We start from the raw sequence: 12,049 nt of genomic DNA on the forward strand, positions 1-12,049 counted from the left end.
AGTCAACCAGCCATGCACGTCTTTCTTTGGCCGTTGATCGCCAGGCTGCTCTGATTTGGTGCCTAAGAGGATAGGGCGAGATCCATGTCTGTCAGCGGCCCTGGTTGACCGCAGCTGCAGGTGCCCAAGCTAATTCTTAAAAAGTTGGCATTCCGGCTAGCTTGCACGCCTTGGATAAAACGTCATGACGGCGCGCTTTTTGTGGGGGAAGCTCGAGGGTCTTGCATACTGAATAAATACATCGTCATCATGCAGGGCAACACTAAGTATAGTTATTATTACTTTTCTTTTTCCAGTCTCAAGTCTCAAGCAACCTGACTACGGGACACTTCGATTTGCCTTAGAAAAACAAGGTTAATCGTCAAGGAAGCTCCATTGGCTGTAGTGCGGTCGTCTTTCATCAGGCAGAGCTAAGAGACCAGCTCGCGTTTCTACCGTCTTCTTCCGTAGCTCATCTATGCTACGGTGACCGAGGGTGTCTCTGAACTCTCTGAGAATTAATTCATACCGCTCAGGACCTGTCGATGGTTCAAGGTATCGTCAGCACTCTATCTACAAAAACACAACAAATCAGTAGCAGCGGGCATGTCCATCCTACCTTGATATTTTCGCAAAGCATCAAAGAGCGTTTCACTCTCAGCCCTGCTCCAAGAACTGCCTTCGTTGAGAACCGATGTCGGCTCTTCTGACCCAACAGATTCGTCATACTTATCATGAGATGGTTCTGGGTTTCGGAACCGATCGGCATGTTGATGCGTGGTTGGCTGCCGCGTGTTCACCAGCTGCTGCCTAAACACGTAGGCCATGAAGCGAACCAATACACTTATAATTCTTACTTGAGCTGCAAGTCCAGGTGGTGGCTTGGGCGGCTCTGCTTGGACTACTTCACAAAGCCTTTCAACGGAGTCCAATATCCTCACCAATTGGTCCGTTCCATTATCAGTAACACTGTCATTAGAATAATGAGCTACCAGGCACCACTGCAATAGGCCAATCATTCCGGGGATGATGCCAGCAGCCACCTCATAAGCCAGGGTCACAAGTGTTGTTAACTTGCTAGGCGAATCTGCATTATATGGATATGATTCAACCATAACCTGGGAAACCCCCTTTTCTAATGTCTCAAGCAAACTCTCTTCTGTATCAGTCGAAGCAAAATTTCCGCGGCTGTTGCTGGCGCTGATCCTTTCTCTATAAGCGTCAATTCCGTTTGAGACGCTTCTAAACAAATTTTTTGTAGACTCAATTTCTAGGCCCTTTTGTTGTTGCATCAGCAGATGTGCCTCGGAGATCAGTTCGTGCCAGTTCCTTTCCTGATCAAATATTCTTGATGCATCCCAGAAATCCGCATCATCCCGGAGGTAATCTTGGGAATAAACATCTGTGAAAGAGATTTCCGAGTCTGGGCCATTATCAACAGCGTCAATCTGTTGTATCACTTCTTCATGCTCCAAGGTCTCTAATACATCCTCCTCCTCATCATTGCTTTCACTCTTATCCTCATCCTCATCCTCATCCGTGTTTGTATATTCATAATCACTATCAGGTACTGAAATAGTCAGCTTTTCCCCATAATTGCTATCATCAACGTGAACATGTTCGCGGTTGATTGCTGCTTTATCAGTCAGCAACGAAGTGGGTGCATTATCAATAATCACGAGAGGAATATCAGATGGATTATTTTCGGGAGGGTTTCCGGTGCCAATCATATTCCCAGATTCCACATAGGAATTGCCAGAGTCGTCATCTTCACTAGATTCGGTGCCAACAGTCAAGTCGGCATGCTTTGCTGGGGTCACGCTCTTCATCTTGCTGGCGCCGGGTGAATCTACGTCTAGGTCATATATGTCTTTGGAACCACCTCTAAGCCTTCGCTGCGGGTATCTTTGTGGGCGTCTTAATTTTCCTTTTGAGGTTTCAGCTGTTTCGTCGCCATGCAGTAGGCTAGTGGAGGGTATATTTGCGGAGCAACTAGATTCTGGAATGAATGATTCCCTAAGAGCAGTAGACTGGTTCACCGACTCTGAGCCAATTCTTTTAGCTGCCGTACGTTTCGCGATAGTCTTTAAGTCGAAGAAGAGCTGGGCAGCGGGACTGTCATCACGCGTCCTCGGAATTTTATTACTTCCGGGCATCCTTCTCAGTGTAGTTAGCGAATGCTCTTAAGCTGATTTGGCTTGCTCCTTTCCTTTCCGTCTATATTATCAGTAGTCATAGCATCGTAGTCAGTTGTCTGTCATTCTGAGCTTGTTGCTACTTCAATAGCCAAGTTCGTCAAGTCGTGCCGGTTTACGGGTAATTAGTTTGTGGACTGTTGGCTAACCTATGGTTAATTAATTAGTAGCTAACTTAGTCAATATTAAAACGCGGCAAGCGCTTACTAACATAACAAACTAGACGTCATCAATTCTAACCCCGCGACCAACAAACCATATACCTAACTACTACAAACAACAATACGAGTGTCTTAAGTACGAGCAAAATATAAAAATGGCCACCACAGCAGCTGCACCGTCGCTGCAACGGTTGGATCCAAGTATACCACACACTTTCATGCGCCCGGTGAAAAAGATCAATGATCACCAGGATGTGGAAACATTTTTATCGTCTGTAGCGTACAGAGATATTATGATTTTTGTTTTGCAATTAAACCGTTGCATGTTTCCCTCTAAGGCGTCCAGTGAAAGCGGCTCTTCAAATGTGGAGGTGTGGACACTGGACTCCGATTCTGTTGACTTCTCGGAGCCCGTCCGTCGCCTACAGCTACTGTTATCAAAATTGGAGTCCCTTATCGATGAGGTGGCTCCAGATACTGGACCTCGGCGATTTGGGAATATCAGCTTTCGAAAATGGTGTGAGGAGATGGAATCTCGTGCAGCTTCCATCATGGATGAGTGTTTGCCACCAGAAATTCTTCAGCAGAAATCTGAGGAGGGAGAAACAGTAACGGCGAGAGAGGAGCTGATGTCCTATCTAACCGGTAGTTTCGGTAGCTCACAGAGGCTTGATTATGGAACGGGACACGAGCTTAGCTTTTTAGCCTTTCTCGCATGTCTATGGAAGCTAAATGGGTTTGCCCAAGCAGATCCTGGGGTAGAAGAGAGGGGTATAGTTATTGGGGTTATTGAACCGTGTGTTTCCCCTCTTTATCTCATGCATGTTCCTTATAGCTCACTTTTTTTCCGATCAGGTATCTTCGGCTTATTCGACGTCTAATACTCACGTACACTTTAGAGCCTGCGGGCTCCCATGGTGTGTGGGGCCTAGATGACCATTCATTTATTTCATATATTTTAGGATCGGCTCAATTGTCCCCTCCCATAGGTCCTACCGACCCAACTCCTACAGAGGGTTCCTTACCGAATGCTCCAGCCACAAGCGATGTAACCAAGTCAAACATTGTTGAGAAAGAGCGAAAGTCAAATATGTACTTTTCAGCTATTGGTTTTATCTACGACGTTAAAAAGGGCCCGTTCTGGGAACATAGCCCGATGTTATATGATATCTCAGGAATAAAAGATGGCTGGGGAAAGATTAATAAGGTAATGAATCAAATTTTGCCAGTCATTCTAGGAACAGCGTGACAATTTCTAACTATTGATATGAAAATAGGGTATGATCAAAATGTATAATGCGGAGGTTTTATCAAAGTTTCCCGTGGTACAACACTTTCCCTTTGGATCATTATTTGTTTGGAAACAGGACCCAAATGCCACCTCAACAGCCCCATCGGCACATACATCAAGTGGGCCACAGATTCGGACGCAGATCCCGGCGTCTCCATCTCTTTCTGCTCAATCAGACGCAGGTACCCGAGCTCCATGGGTTTTGAAACCTACTAGTGTTGGAATGGGGGACCTTCGAGGAGGAGTGCCGTCGTCTCACCAAGTACCAGCTACAAGAGCCCCGCGGGCGAGCCAAGGTGGCCAGCAGCGAAACCCACCACAGCGAGAGCCATTTCCACCTGCAAATTCCTCAGAGAGGTGAATGCTCATTGCACATTTGATTAACTCAACCTGTAGCAGTACATAAAAAATAAATACTCGTGCCCTTCGCGCACCCAAGATATAGGCCCCCTAGTTTTAGTAATATGATAAATGGTTGTGCGGTTCAAGTAGAAATTTAATATATGGGTATCAAAAATAAATAAATACCAGACTCCAAAAATGCAGCTTAAGGCGCTCTCTCTATGTCTATGAGTTCATCAAGGTACTAATCCGACTCCGACCCGTAATCCACCAGCCCGACACTAAGGGGTGTCTGACCTTCTGGCTTCTGGGAGGATTTCAACTGGCGGCCATTTCCCTTAGCGCTACCTTCATTTCTGGCCTCGTTGTTTCTGGTTTCCTTATTCCTGGAGAGTTTATCGTCTGCTGCATCATCAATTTCATCTCGTGTTCCAGTCGATATCTCATTTACCAACTTGCTTGACCTCCTTTTCTTTGCAGCATTTGGTGGATGTTGCCAAATAGTTTCGTCTATGAGAAGAAATGGATCGACGGCTGCTTTCGTGTTTCCTTGGAGCTCCCTTTGTAATTGAGCCTTTTTCTCGGCAATCGGACCCCCCATTTTTTTCCGCTTCTTCGTTTGACTAGATTTGGAAGTAATAATCTGCTTGTGTTGCGAAGAGGTATCTTCAAAAAGTGGTTTCGTTCGAAGGTTCGATGGCAAAGTTAGGGAGGATCCAGGGTCACTTTCTTGCCCGAATTCAACTACCCCAGCACGAACACGGTCACCCTCAGTCTCATCAAGTAAATCGACCCCCAAGCTATATTTTTCTTTGATAGCTTCCCTCTCGGATTGTATCGCCTCCCGTTTCTTTCTGTCTGCCCTGAATGCTCTTCTGAGCTTTCTTGAATTTTCATACGGATCTTCCCAGTCCCGATGCTGTCTCCTTAATAGTTCGTCCATCCGCATCTTTTCAGTCATGTATTTATTCTTATCAGCAATTTTCCCCTCTAGGGCCGCAAACGGGTCCGTTGTCTCGTTTTCTCCCTCATTTCCAGGCATTCGTACTCGGATTTCCGCAGCTCCAGTAGAAGTCTCTTCATACTCGCCTTTTCCTATATCTGCGGTAACCTTCCGTCTGGCTCCCTCAATAACCACATATTCTGTGTGTTGGGGATCTGTCCGTATCTCTATCCAACCACCACATACGCTATGCTTCATGCGGAAGCTATATATAGGGGTGGAATAGTAATTTCCAACTTTCTTCTTAAGAGCGTTGAATCGTACTCCTTGTCCTATGATCACGGATTCTGCCGGTTGACAAGTCGAGCACCAAATTGGAAATGGCATCTCAAATCTCACTGTAAGCTCTCCCGTAGTCTGCAGGTTTCGAGCGCGAGCACCAAGAGCATGCTTGCCAGCAAGCTTATTTCCAGAGACGACTCCTTCATACTCCGGAGGGACATATCTAGTTCGTCGTTAGATTATTTGTATCTTTGTTGGCTATTCAACCAATGTTTTGGGGGGTAGAGTGGATTTGAGAACGCACCGTCCCATATCTGTTAGAGAACTTGTGTCAATAATTATCATTGAAAATGAGTGGTCCATAGAAAAGACTTACTAAAACCCTGCATCGTGTGGGAAGGTATAGAGAGCAGCCTCTATTAAACTAGCTACCCGGAGACTAAATTGTACTGCACAGCAAGTACGAATATCGTATCCAGACGAAGCGCTTCATGCTTTGTATGCCTAAAAAATCGACGTCATTTAACTCGGAACTAATTTTGAGCCGCATTTCCACGTGACTATTCACAATCGGAATCCCACTAACTAGTCCTCGAGGTTAGGTAATACCCTATTATATATTGCACCCCCAACCAAAATCCAGTTACTTAGAATCAACATCATTTCAATAGTAATCATAATATACTTATAATATACTTCAAGATAGCCACGCCGAATCATGAAAAAGGTTATGAAACGGCTCTGCATGTCCCGAAACTGATTTCACACATGATATGCAAATCTTCAACACTCTCGCCAAGATGTAATTTCACCCCTTTCCCATCAACTGGAGCCTTCCAATCCTGAGTTACCACATCCCAAACACTCAAATCCTTCCGAGTGAGGTCCATTCTCAATACCTCTTCTTGCCCTGGAGCAAGCGTTGAGGTCTTTTCAAATTGACGTAGCTGCAACTTGGGTGTGTTTGCAGCCAGTTCAGCTGGCAATTCGACATACAGTTGAGCTACGGCACGACCAGGCACTCGTCCTGTGTTCTTGATTTTGACAGCGACACTGAATACTACATCCCATAGAGCTGGATTCCCACCTTGAGACCCTCCAGCTCTCGGATCGGGTTGTGGCGTGGTCTGATATCCCTTGGGATATATAAACTTTGAATCGGCTTTGGCGCCAGCTGGATTATCAAGATATGGATACAAATAGCGCCATATCCTATGGAATTTCTTCGGCCATGCAACTTCGGAACCATCTGGAATTTTATCGGTGTATATCGGTGTCGTGCCCTTTGGCATCCGAGGAGGAGGATACTCGGATAGGTGGGTTCCAGCGGTTATCCTAGCCTCGTTAAACCCGAAAGTTGTATAAGAGAGCCCATAGCCAAATGGGTAACGGACCGATTTTCCTTCTCTCTGGAAGTGACGGTAGTCGACATATAGGCCATCAACATAATTATCCTGGATCTGCCCAAATGGCTGGTTTAAAAGGGACGAGCTTGGAGAATAGTCCGATTCAGATTTCGGGATTGTATAAGGAAGGTGGCCGCTGGGACTAACATCACCAAAGAGAATGTCTGCCACTGCACTCCCCGCCTCTTGGCCTGGGAGATGGGCAATAAGAACACTTTTTACTGCGGGTAGGTCAACCCATTTTTCCAGAAGTGTCGGCCCAACAGTGTGTACGACTACAACGACGCTTGAGAATTTCTTGGCTGCTTCTTGGATCAATTTATCGCCTCCGTACCATAGTTCCAGGCCAGCATAGCTTCTATCTCCGGGATTTCTTTCGACCGTGATATAATTTTCTCCAGAGTCGGAGTTGACAAAGACGATGGCGACATCCTCGGGATTTACCTTAATATTCGAAGGAAATTTGTTCGTGATATAGGATTTGGCAGTTGTCGACCTGTTCTTGATGGCTTCTTCTGGCGTACTCAGGTATGGTAATCTGGAAGTTCCGCTACCCCAGCCCATTGTTAGGACACCCTTATTGCAGCCTTTATCAGCGCAAAAATTAATCCCTTTTGGATTTGTGCCTGCATCTTCACCGAATATTGATAGAGATGCACTTTTCTTCAGCGGAAGCAAGTTATCTTTGTTCTTGACAAGTGTAATGGCGTCTCTCGCAATAGTCCTCGCAATTTCCTTATGGTTCTCCTGGACATCGACGAATTTGTTAACTATGCCCCTCGGAGAAAACACGGCTCCAGGATAGAGAAGGCCACTCTCTTCTTGGGTATTGGTTGAGAAGTTTGGCTCCGGGTATTTGTCGTCTTGTCCAAACTGAAACCAGGTCGCAACAACTCTAGTTACCTATGTACCACAGTTAGAAAATTGCTAACAACTTTATAGTGAAGCTTATAAAGGATGAACCAGAAATTGAAATTTTACGGAATACGCCCATACCATGTCATTGAGGCGCTCCAAAGGAATGGTTCCATTGAGAATGGACCTGGACAGCTCGTATGCCCAGAATGCGCTACCCGTCAACGGGACTGGGCCATCGCCAGGCATAGCCATATCAAGACCTGCTAAAGCCGAGGAGACTCCACCGATTTGTCCAAACCAGTCGCTCATAACTAATCCTTGGAAACCAAGCTCATCTTTAAGGATTCCGTTTATGAGAAGGCTATTCTGGCTACAGGTAGAACCATTTACCTGTCAAACAGCCGTTAGCATTACCATCTCCACAAATAAGGTCTAAACTGAGATAATGAATATAAGGGGTTGCGGTACGTCGTTATACGCCATCATCAATGCTCCAACTCCAGCCCGGACTGCCTCTGCGAATGGCCATAAATATAATTCATGCAATGTTCGATCATCGATATTCGATGAATACCCGCGCTGCACCACATTTGTCATGCGATGGATTTCTTGTTCATTCCCAACAAGGTGCTTCACCGTTGCTATAACACCAGACTTCTGAACACCTTTGATAGTCAAGGCACCACCAATGGCTTGAAGTGACGGATCAGCCCCAAAGCCTTCCCAATTTCGACCGCCTCGAGGTTTACGCCCAAGGGGACCAACTGAGGGTCCCAGATGAAAATTCACCCCCTTGCCACGGAATTCCTCGCCCATAGCAACTCCACGCTCGTACATGAGCTTTTTATCGAAAGTCGCTCCAACAGTAATTCCTGCAGGGAAAGCAGTGTTATGATCTGTGTTCCGCACGCCCAGGGGCCCATCCTGAAGGCAGAGATTTGGTATGCCGAAGCGCAAAGCACTGCCTGTCTGGCCGACACAGGGACCCATAAAAATCCCAGTTCCTGTCGTCAGGTTCACCTTTTCCGCAAGAGTCATATTAGCGACGACCACAGCAGCCTTTGCGTACGCAGCCTGCCATTCCTGGACCCAGCCTCCTTTGGGGGTTGGGTAGTAAGGAGGCGAGTTATAACCGGGAGGGACACCAGCGCGTGCATTCTGAGTCGCTGAACTCGATACAGACGCAGCAGTAAATAGACAGGGGAAAAGAAGAAGAGGGAGAACTAATCTCCACGTCTCGCTAATGAACAACATGGTCAATTCTCACTCTTGGTTTATAATATTCGGCCAGGACGATAATATCCAGCCGTTGCCTGGGAATGCAAGCCTTAATATTTAAACATTTGGCCCTACAATTTCACCTCGTGAGGGTGGCCCATGCTACGGAGAACCGCACCATATATCGTTACCCAGCAATGGGGTCTCCTCCATTTACCATGCTTGCAGCCACCAAGGCTGCAGCTAGCTGATCAGACTCTGTCTGTCGCCGATCGCCACTGCCCCTGTTTGGCTTCGGAACTCTGGTTGAATGTGATTTCACAAACCACCTTTATCACTGCATGTGGGGAGGGGTAGAAAAGGTTACTCCCGATTCTTCTGAATTACTGGGTCAGCAGAACTGGTTGTTGGACCCATGATGGAGGCTCATTTTCGGCATCATGTGTTTTGTATCATGTCACACACTCCATTATGCTCCCCTATCAACTGGTCTGGCCCTGCAATTTGAATCAGCTCAATAGCTGTTTACTAGCAATCAATAAACTATAGTTTTTATTCCAAAGAGTAACCCGTTGCGTGTACTCATAGAGTAGACTCCTCAAAATTCTCCGCCTGTCGAGCAAAATCCCCAGTTTAATGCCTAGCATGGCGTAGCATTCATTGGGAGGGAAAAAGGGGTTGGAACTTCTAATTAATTAACTTGCAGCTGACTAACCAATTAAGGAGGTCAACTATCTTAGCTAGGCTATATCACAATATCCAAGCAGCCACGAGCCTCTTTAGGTCATGTTCCCACCGAGATCATTTCTGCATCCGAAGTCTTGCATAAAGTGGATGACTGCCTAATAATTCTCTATCAAAAAGACGACATGTGGGGAACATCTAGCCACTACTTATAAGCAAAAGCAAGAAGCAACCGGCTAACCATCGAAACATTTCAAAGACAGCCGTCGAGAACCATCAGCACTCAGTTAGAAAAGTACCCAGGGAACAGCCACGACATCTTAGAAAGTGCCGAGGCACTGATGTTGCCAGGTTTCGTACTCAAGCCGAATTTTGCGCTACCTTCAAGGTGCTTCCCCTTAACTAGGTCTTCATGTTCGTCCTTAGTCAGTTCGTCCAAGACAGCGCTGATGAAATTTCTCGCATTTACAGCGTTTGCTTTCATGTTGCCCATGACCATTTCGACGGTGACATCCTCAGTGCCGCAGTGCCAGCAATCATAATCCGTTGACATGCAGATCATCTGATATGCCATTTCCGCTTCACGTGCTAGTTTGGACTCTGGCAAGCAAGACATGTTGATAACACTGCCACCCCAGCTACGGTAGAGGTTGCTCTCCGCGCGGGTGCTGAACTGTGGACCCTCTATAATCGAGATGTCAGCGTTTGTTTACCCTTCCCCCGAAGCTATACAGTAAATACTGAGCAGCGTAGGTAACTTGGTAGTTAATTTGATAACGGGAGACGAATGAGCTTACCCATGCATATCAAAGTGCCACGGTCGTGAAGAATGACTCCTTCCCCCTCCAGACTATGGCCGCAAGCCCTAACAACTTTGGCCATTTTCTCGTCGAACGGATCTGCAAATCCAACATGATTTACAATTCCATCCTCAAAGAATGTCCATGGCCGAACTCCTTTGGTACGGTCAATTACTTGGTCAGGAACCACAAAATCTCTGGGCTTAATTTCTTCTTGCAAGCTGCCAACCGCAGAGAATGCTACAACGCTACGGACTCCGATAGATCGTAGAGCAGCAATGTTGGCACGGCTTGGAACCTCGTGAGGAGAAAGCTGATGATGAAGGCCATGTCGGCTAATGAATGCGATTGGGACAACCTTGCCGCTAGTGGAACAGGTGTGGTGAAGGATTGAAATCGGCGAGGACGGTTCGCCCCATGGGGTTGTGATAATGAGGGTTGCGACTTTCGTGAAATGAGGGAGCTCGCTCAAGCCGGTGCCGCCGATGACGCCGATATGGACGGGCTCTAGAAGGGATAAGCATTAATCAATTATGCACATTCAAAGCTATCAATATCGATTGGCGCCTTAGTGTTTCGAATCAACGGCTCGCCGGCTGCGGAGGGACATAGAGGGGTAGATGTAGTAACGCAATTGAAGCCATGGCTGGGAGTAGATACCTTTATATGTGTCAGAGGTAATAGTCATACTGAATAGTATCCGTAATACAGACCGATATATGGGATTATGCGTCTGTAGTTTGTGGTTTATAGCTTGAAGTCTTTAAGTCGTTATCATCGAGGGGTGGCTTTTTGCAACTCTCCGATTTTTACCGCTGACTCAGCTCGCCCCTGGAGTATAGGGGGGGCTCCGGGTGGAGATTTTTTGCTATGGGGTTTTGGGCTTAATGGGATAAATTAATGACGATAGGCCTGGTGGACAGTAGGTATAAGAAACTTATACCTTTGCATGTTAATGTAAGCTTGCGTATTGTCTCATGCCCTATCTAGGTCTCATATAGCGCTAATATCAGGTCGCTTTTATTAGCAATGGCATCTTTGGTATGGAGAAAGCCATATTACTATGAAAGGGAAGTCTCCTCGGCTGTCAGGAAGAGATTTCTGGTGCGTCCGGGAACCAGCTCCGTATATATTGGCCAGGTCAAATGCTTTGCTGCTAGGACATATCTGATTGGCAGGCATGCAGTCGGTTGTTTTCTTAATATATTTATCTAGCCATTGTTGACTAGCTAGGCCGTCGAGTATGCAAAACACCCGTCCTAGTCAAATACAACCTTCTTTCCCTGGAATGAAGTTTGTGTTTTTGATTCCTTGCGTTTAATTGCCGCCTGCCATGAAGGATGAAGTGGCCTGTCGTTGGTAAGAGGCGTGGGTTTCGGAGTAGGCGGCAGAGCTTGTACCTGGGCTGTATTTGATCCAGTAGCCTCCTTCCTTTGACTTCCACGTATCTTATTTCTTCCATATCTTCCTCTTGTATCTTCCTGCGTTGTAGCTCCCCGGCGTAGATCCCATCCACTATCCCGATTCTTGCCTTGGGCTTGTTCCTTCGCCTGCTTTTGGATATGTCTCGCATTACTTCCATATTTTTTCTCCCAAAGTTTTCGTCTTGCCTGTTGGCCCATCCTATTCTTCCGTTCAGGGATGGTGGGTGTGTAATCCTGCTCTGGCTCGGATTCAGAGCCTGACCAGTATCCTCCCATGAGTGTCGGGGAGGAATGTTGTAGCCGTAGTAGACTTTTGTTTGGACTTTGAGGACATTGTCGTAACAACATCTGATTCGTCAGACGTGTCCGATGATGTGGGTGATAATGACATATCATCCATTGGGTTGTATCTCGCACTTGCTGGGCTTTGTTTGTTATCGTCCCCATTGTCACTCTCATTTCCATT

General features: G+C 46.5%; 6 protein-coding genes across 6 annotated transcripts in view; 1 reads left to right on the forward strand and 5 right to left on the reverse strand.

Moving 5' to 3' along the window:
• Positions 1 to 354: 354 nt before the first annotated feature.
• On the reverse strand, positions 355 to 2,135 carry TERG_00085 (uncharacterized protein; the record flags this gene model as incomplete). The annotated part of the gene is made up of 2 exons (XM_003238045.1): positions 355 to 518; positions 599 to 2,135. The coding sequence occupies 2 exons, from the start codon at positions 2,133 to 2,135 to the stop codon at positions 355 to 357; spliced, it is 1,701 nt and encodes a 566-aa protein (XP_003238093.1).
• A 355-nt stretch (positions 2,136 to 2,490) lies between these two features.
• On the forward strand, positions 2,491 to 3,584 carry TERG_00086 (uncharacterized protein; the record flags this gene model as incomplete). Its single annotated transcript, XM_003238046.2, has 2 exons — positions 2,491 to 3,131; positions 3,191 to 3,584. The coding sequence occupies 2 exons, from the start codon at positions 2,491 to 2,493 to the stop codon at positions 3,582 to 3,584; spliced, it is 1,035 nt and encodes a 344-aa protein (XP_003238094.2).
• Positions 3,585 to 4,212: 628 nt separating this feature from the next.
• On the reverse strand, positions 4,213 to 5,582 carry TERG_00087 (uncharacterized protein; the record flags this gene model as incomplete). Its single annotated transcript, XM_003238047.1, has 3 exons — positions 4,213 to 5,416; positions 5,498 to 5,507; positions 5,570 to 5,582. The coding sequence occupies 3 exons, from the start codon at positions 5,580 to 5,582 to the stop codon at positions 4,213 to 4,215; spliced, it is 1,227 nt and encodes a 408-aa protein (XP_003238095.1).
• Positions 5,583 to 5,921: 339 nt separating this feature from the next.
• On the reverse strand, positions 5,922 to 7,163 carry TERG_00088 (uncharacterized protein; the record flags this gene model as incomplete). Its single annotated transcript, XM_003238048.2, has 1 exon — positions 5,922 to 7,163. One exon carries the CDS (start codon positions 7,161 to 7,163, stop codon positions 5,922 to 5,924), a length of 1,242 nt encoding a protein of 413 aa, XP_003238096.2.
• A 2,479-nt stretch (positions 7,164 to 9,642) lies between these two features.
• On the reverse strand, positions 9,643 to 10,847 carry TERG_00089 (methylthioadenosine phosphorylase; the record flags this gene model as incomplete). The annotated part of the gene is made up of 3 exons (XM_003238049.1): positions 9,643 to 10,043; positions 10,157 to 10,666; positions 10,820 to 10,847. The coding sequence occupies 3 exons, from the start codon at positions 10,845 to 10,847 to the stop codon at positions 9,643 to 9,645; spliced, it is 939 nt and encodes a 312-aa protein (XP_003238097.1).
• Positions 10,848 to 11,418: 571 nt separating this feature from the next.
• TERG_00090 (uncharacterized protein) overlaps positions 11,419 to 12,049 on the reverse strand; it is a gene marked incomplete at its 3' end in the record, with an annotated part of 1,387 nt that continues 756 nt past the window's right edge. The window contains exon 3 of the mRNA XM_047747550.1: positions 11,419 to 11,931. Within this exon, the coding sequence (XP_047603507.1) occupies positions 11,419 to 11,931 (513 nt within the window). The remainder of the gene's footprint in view (positions 11,932 to 12,049) is intronic.

This window comes from Trichophyton rubrum, assembly GCF_000151425.1.
Source record: "Trichophyton rubrum CBS 118892 genomic scaffold supercont2.1, whole genome shotgun sequence".
Taxonomy (NCBI): Eukaryota; Fungi; Ascomycota; class Eurotiomycetes; order Onygenales; family Arthrodermataceae; genus Trichophyton; species Trichophyton rubrum.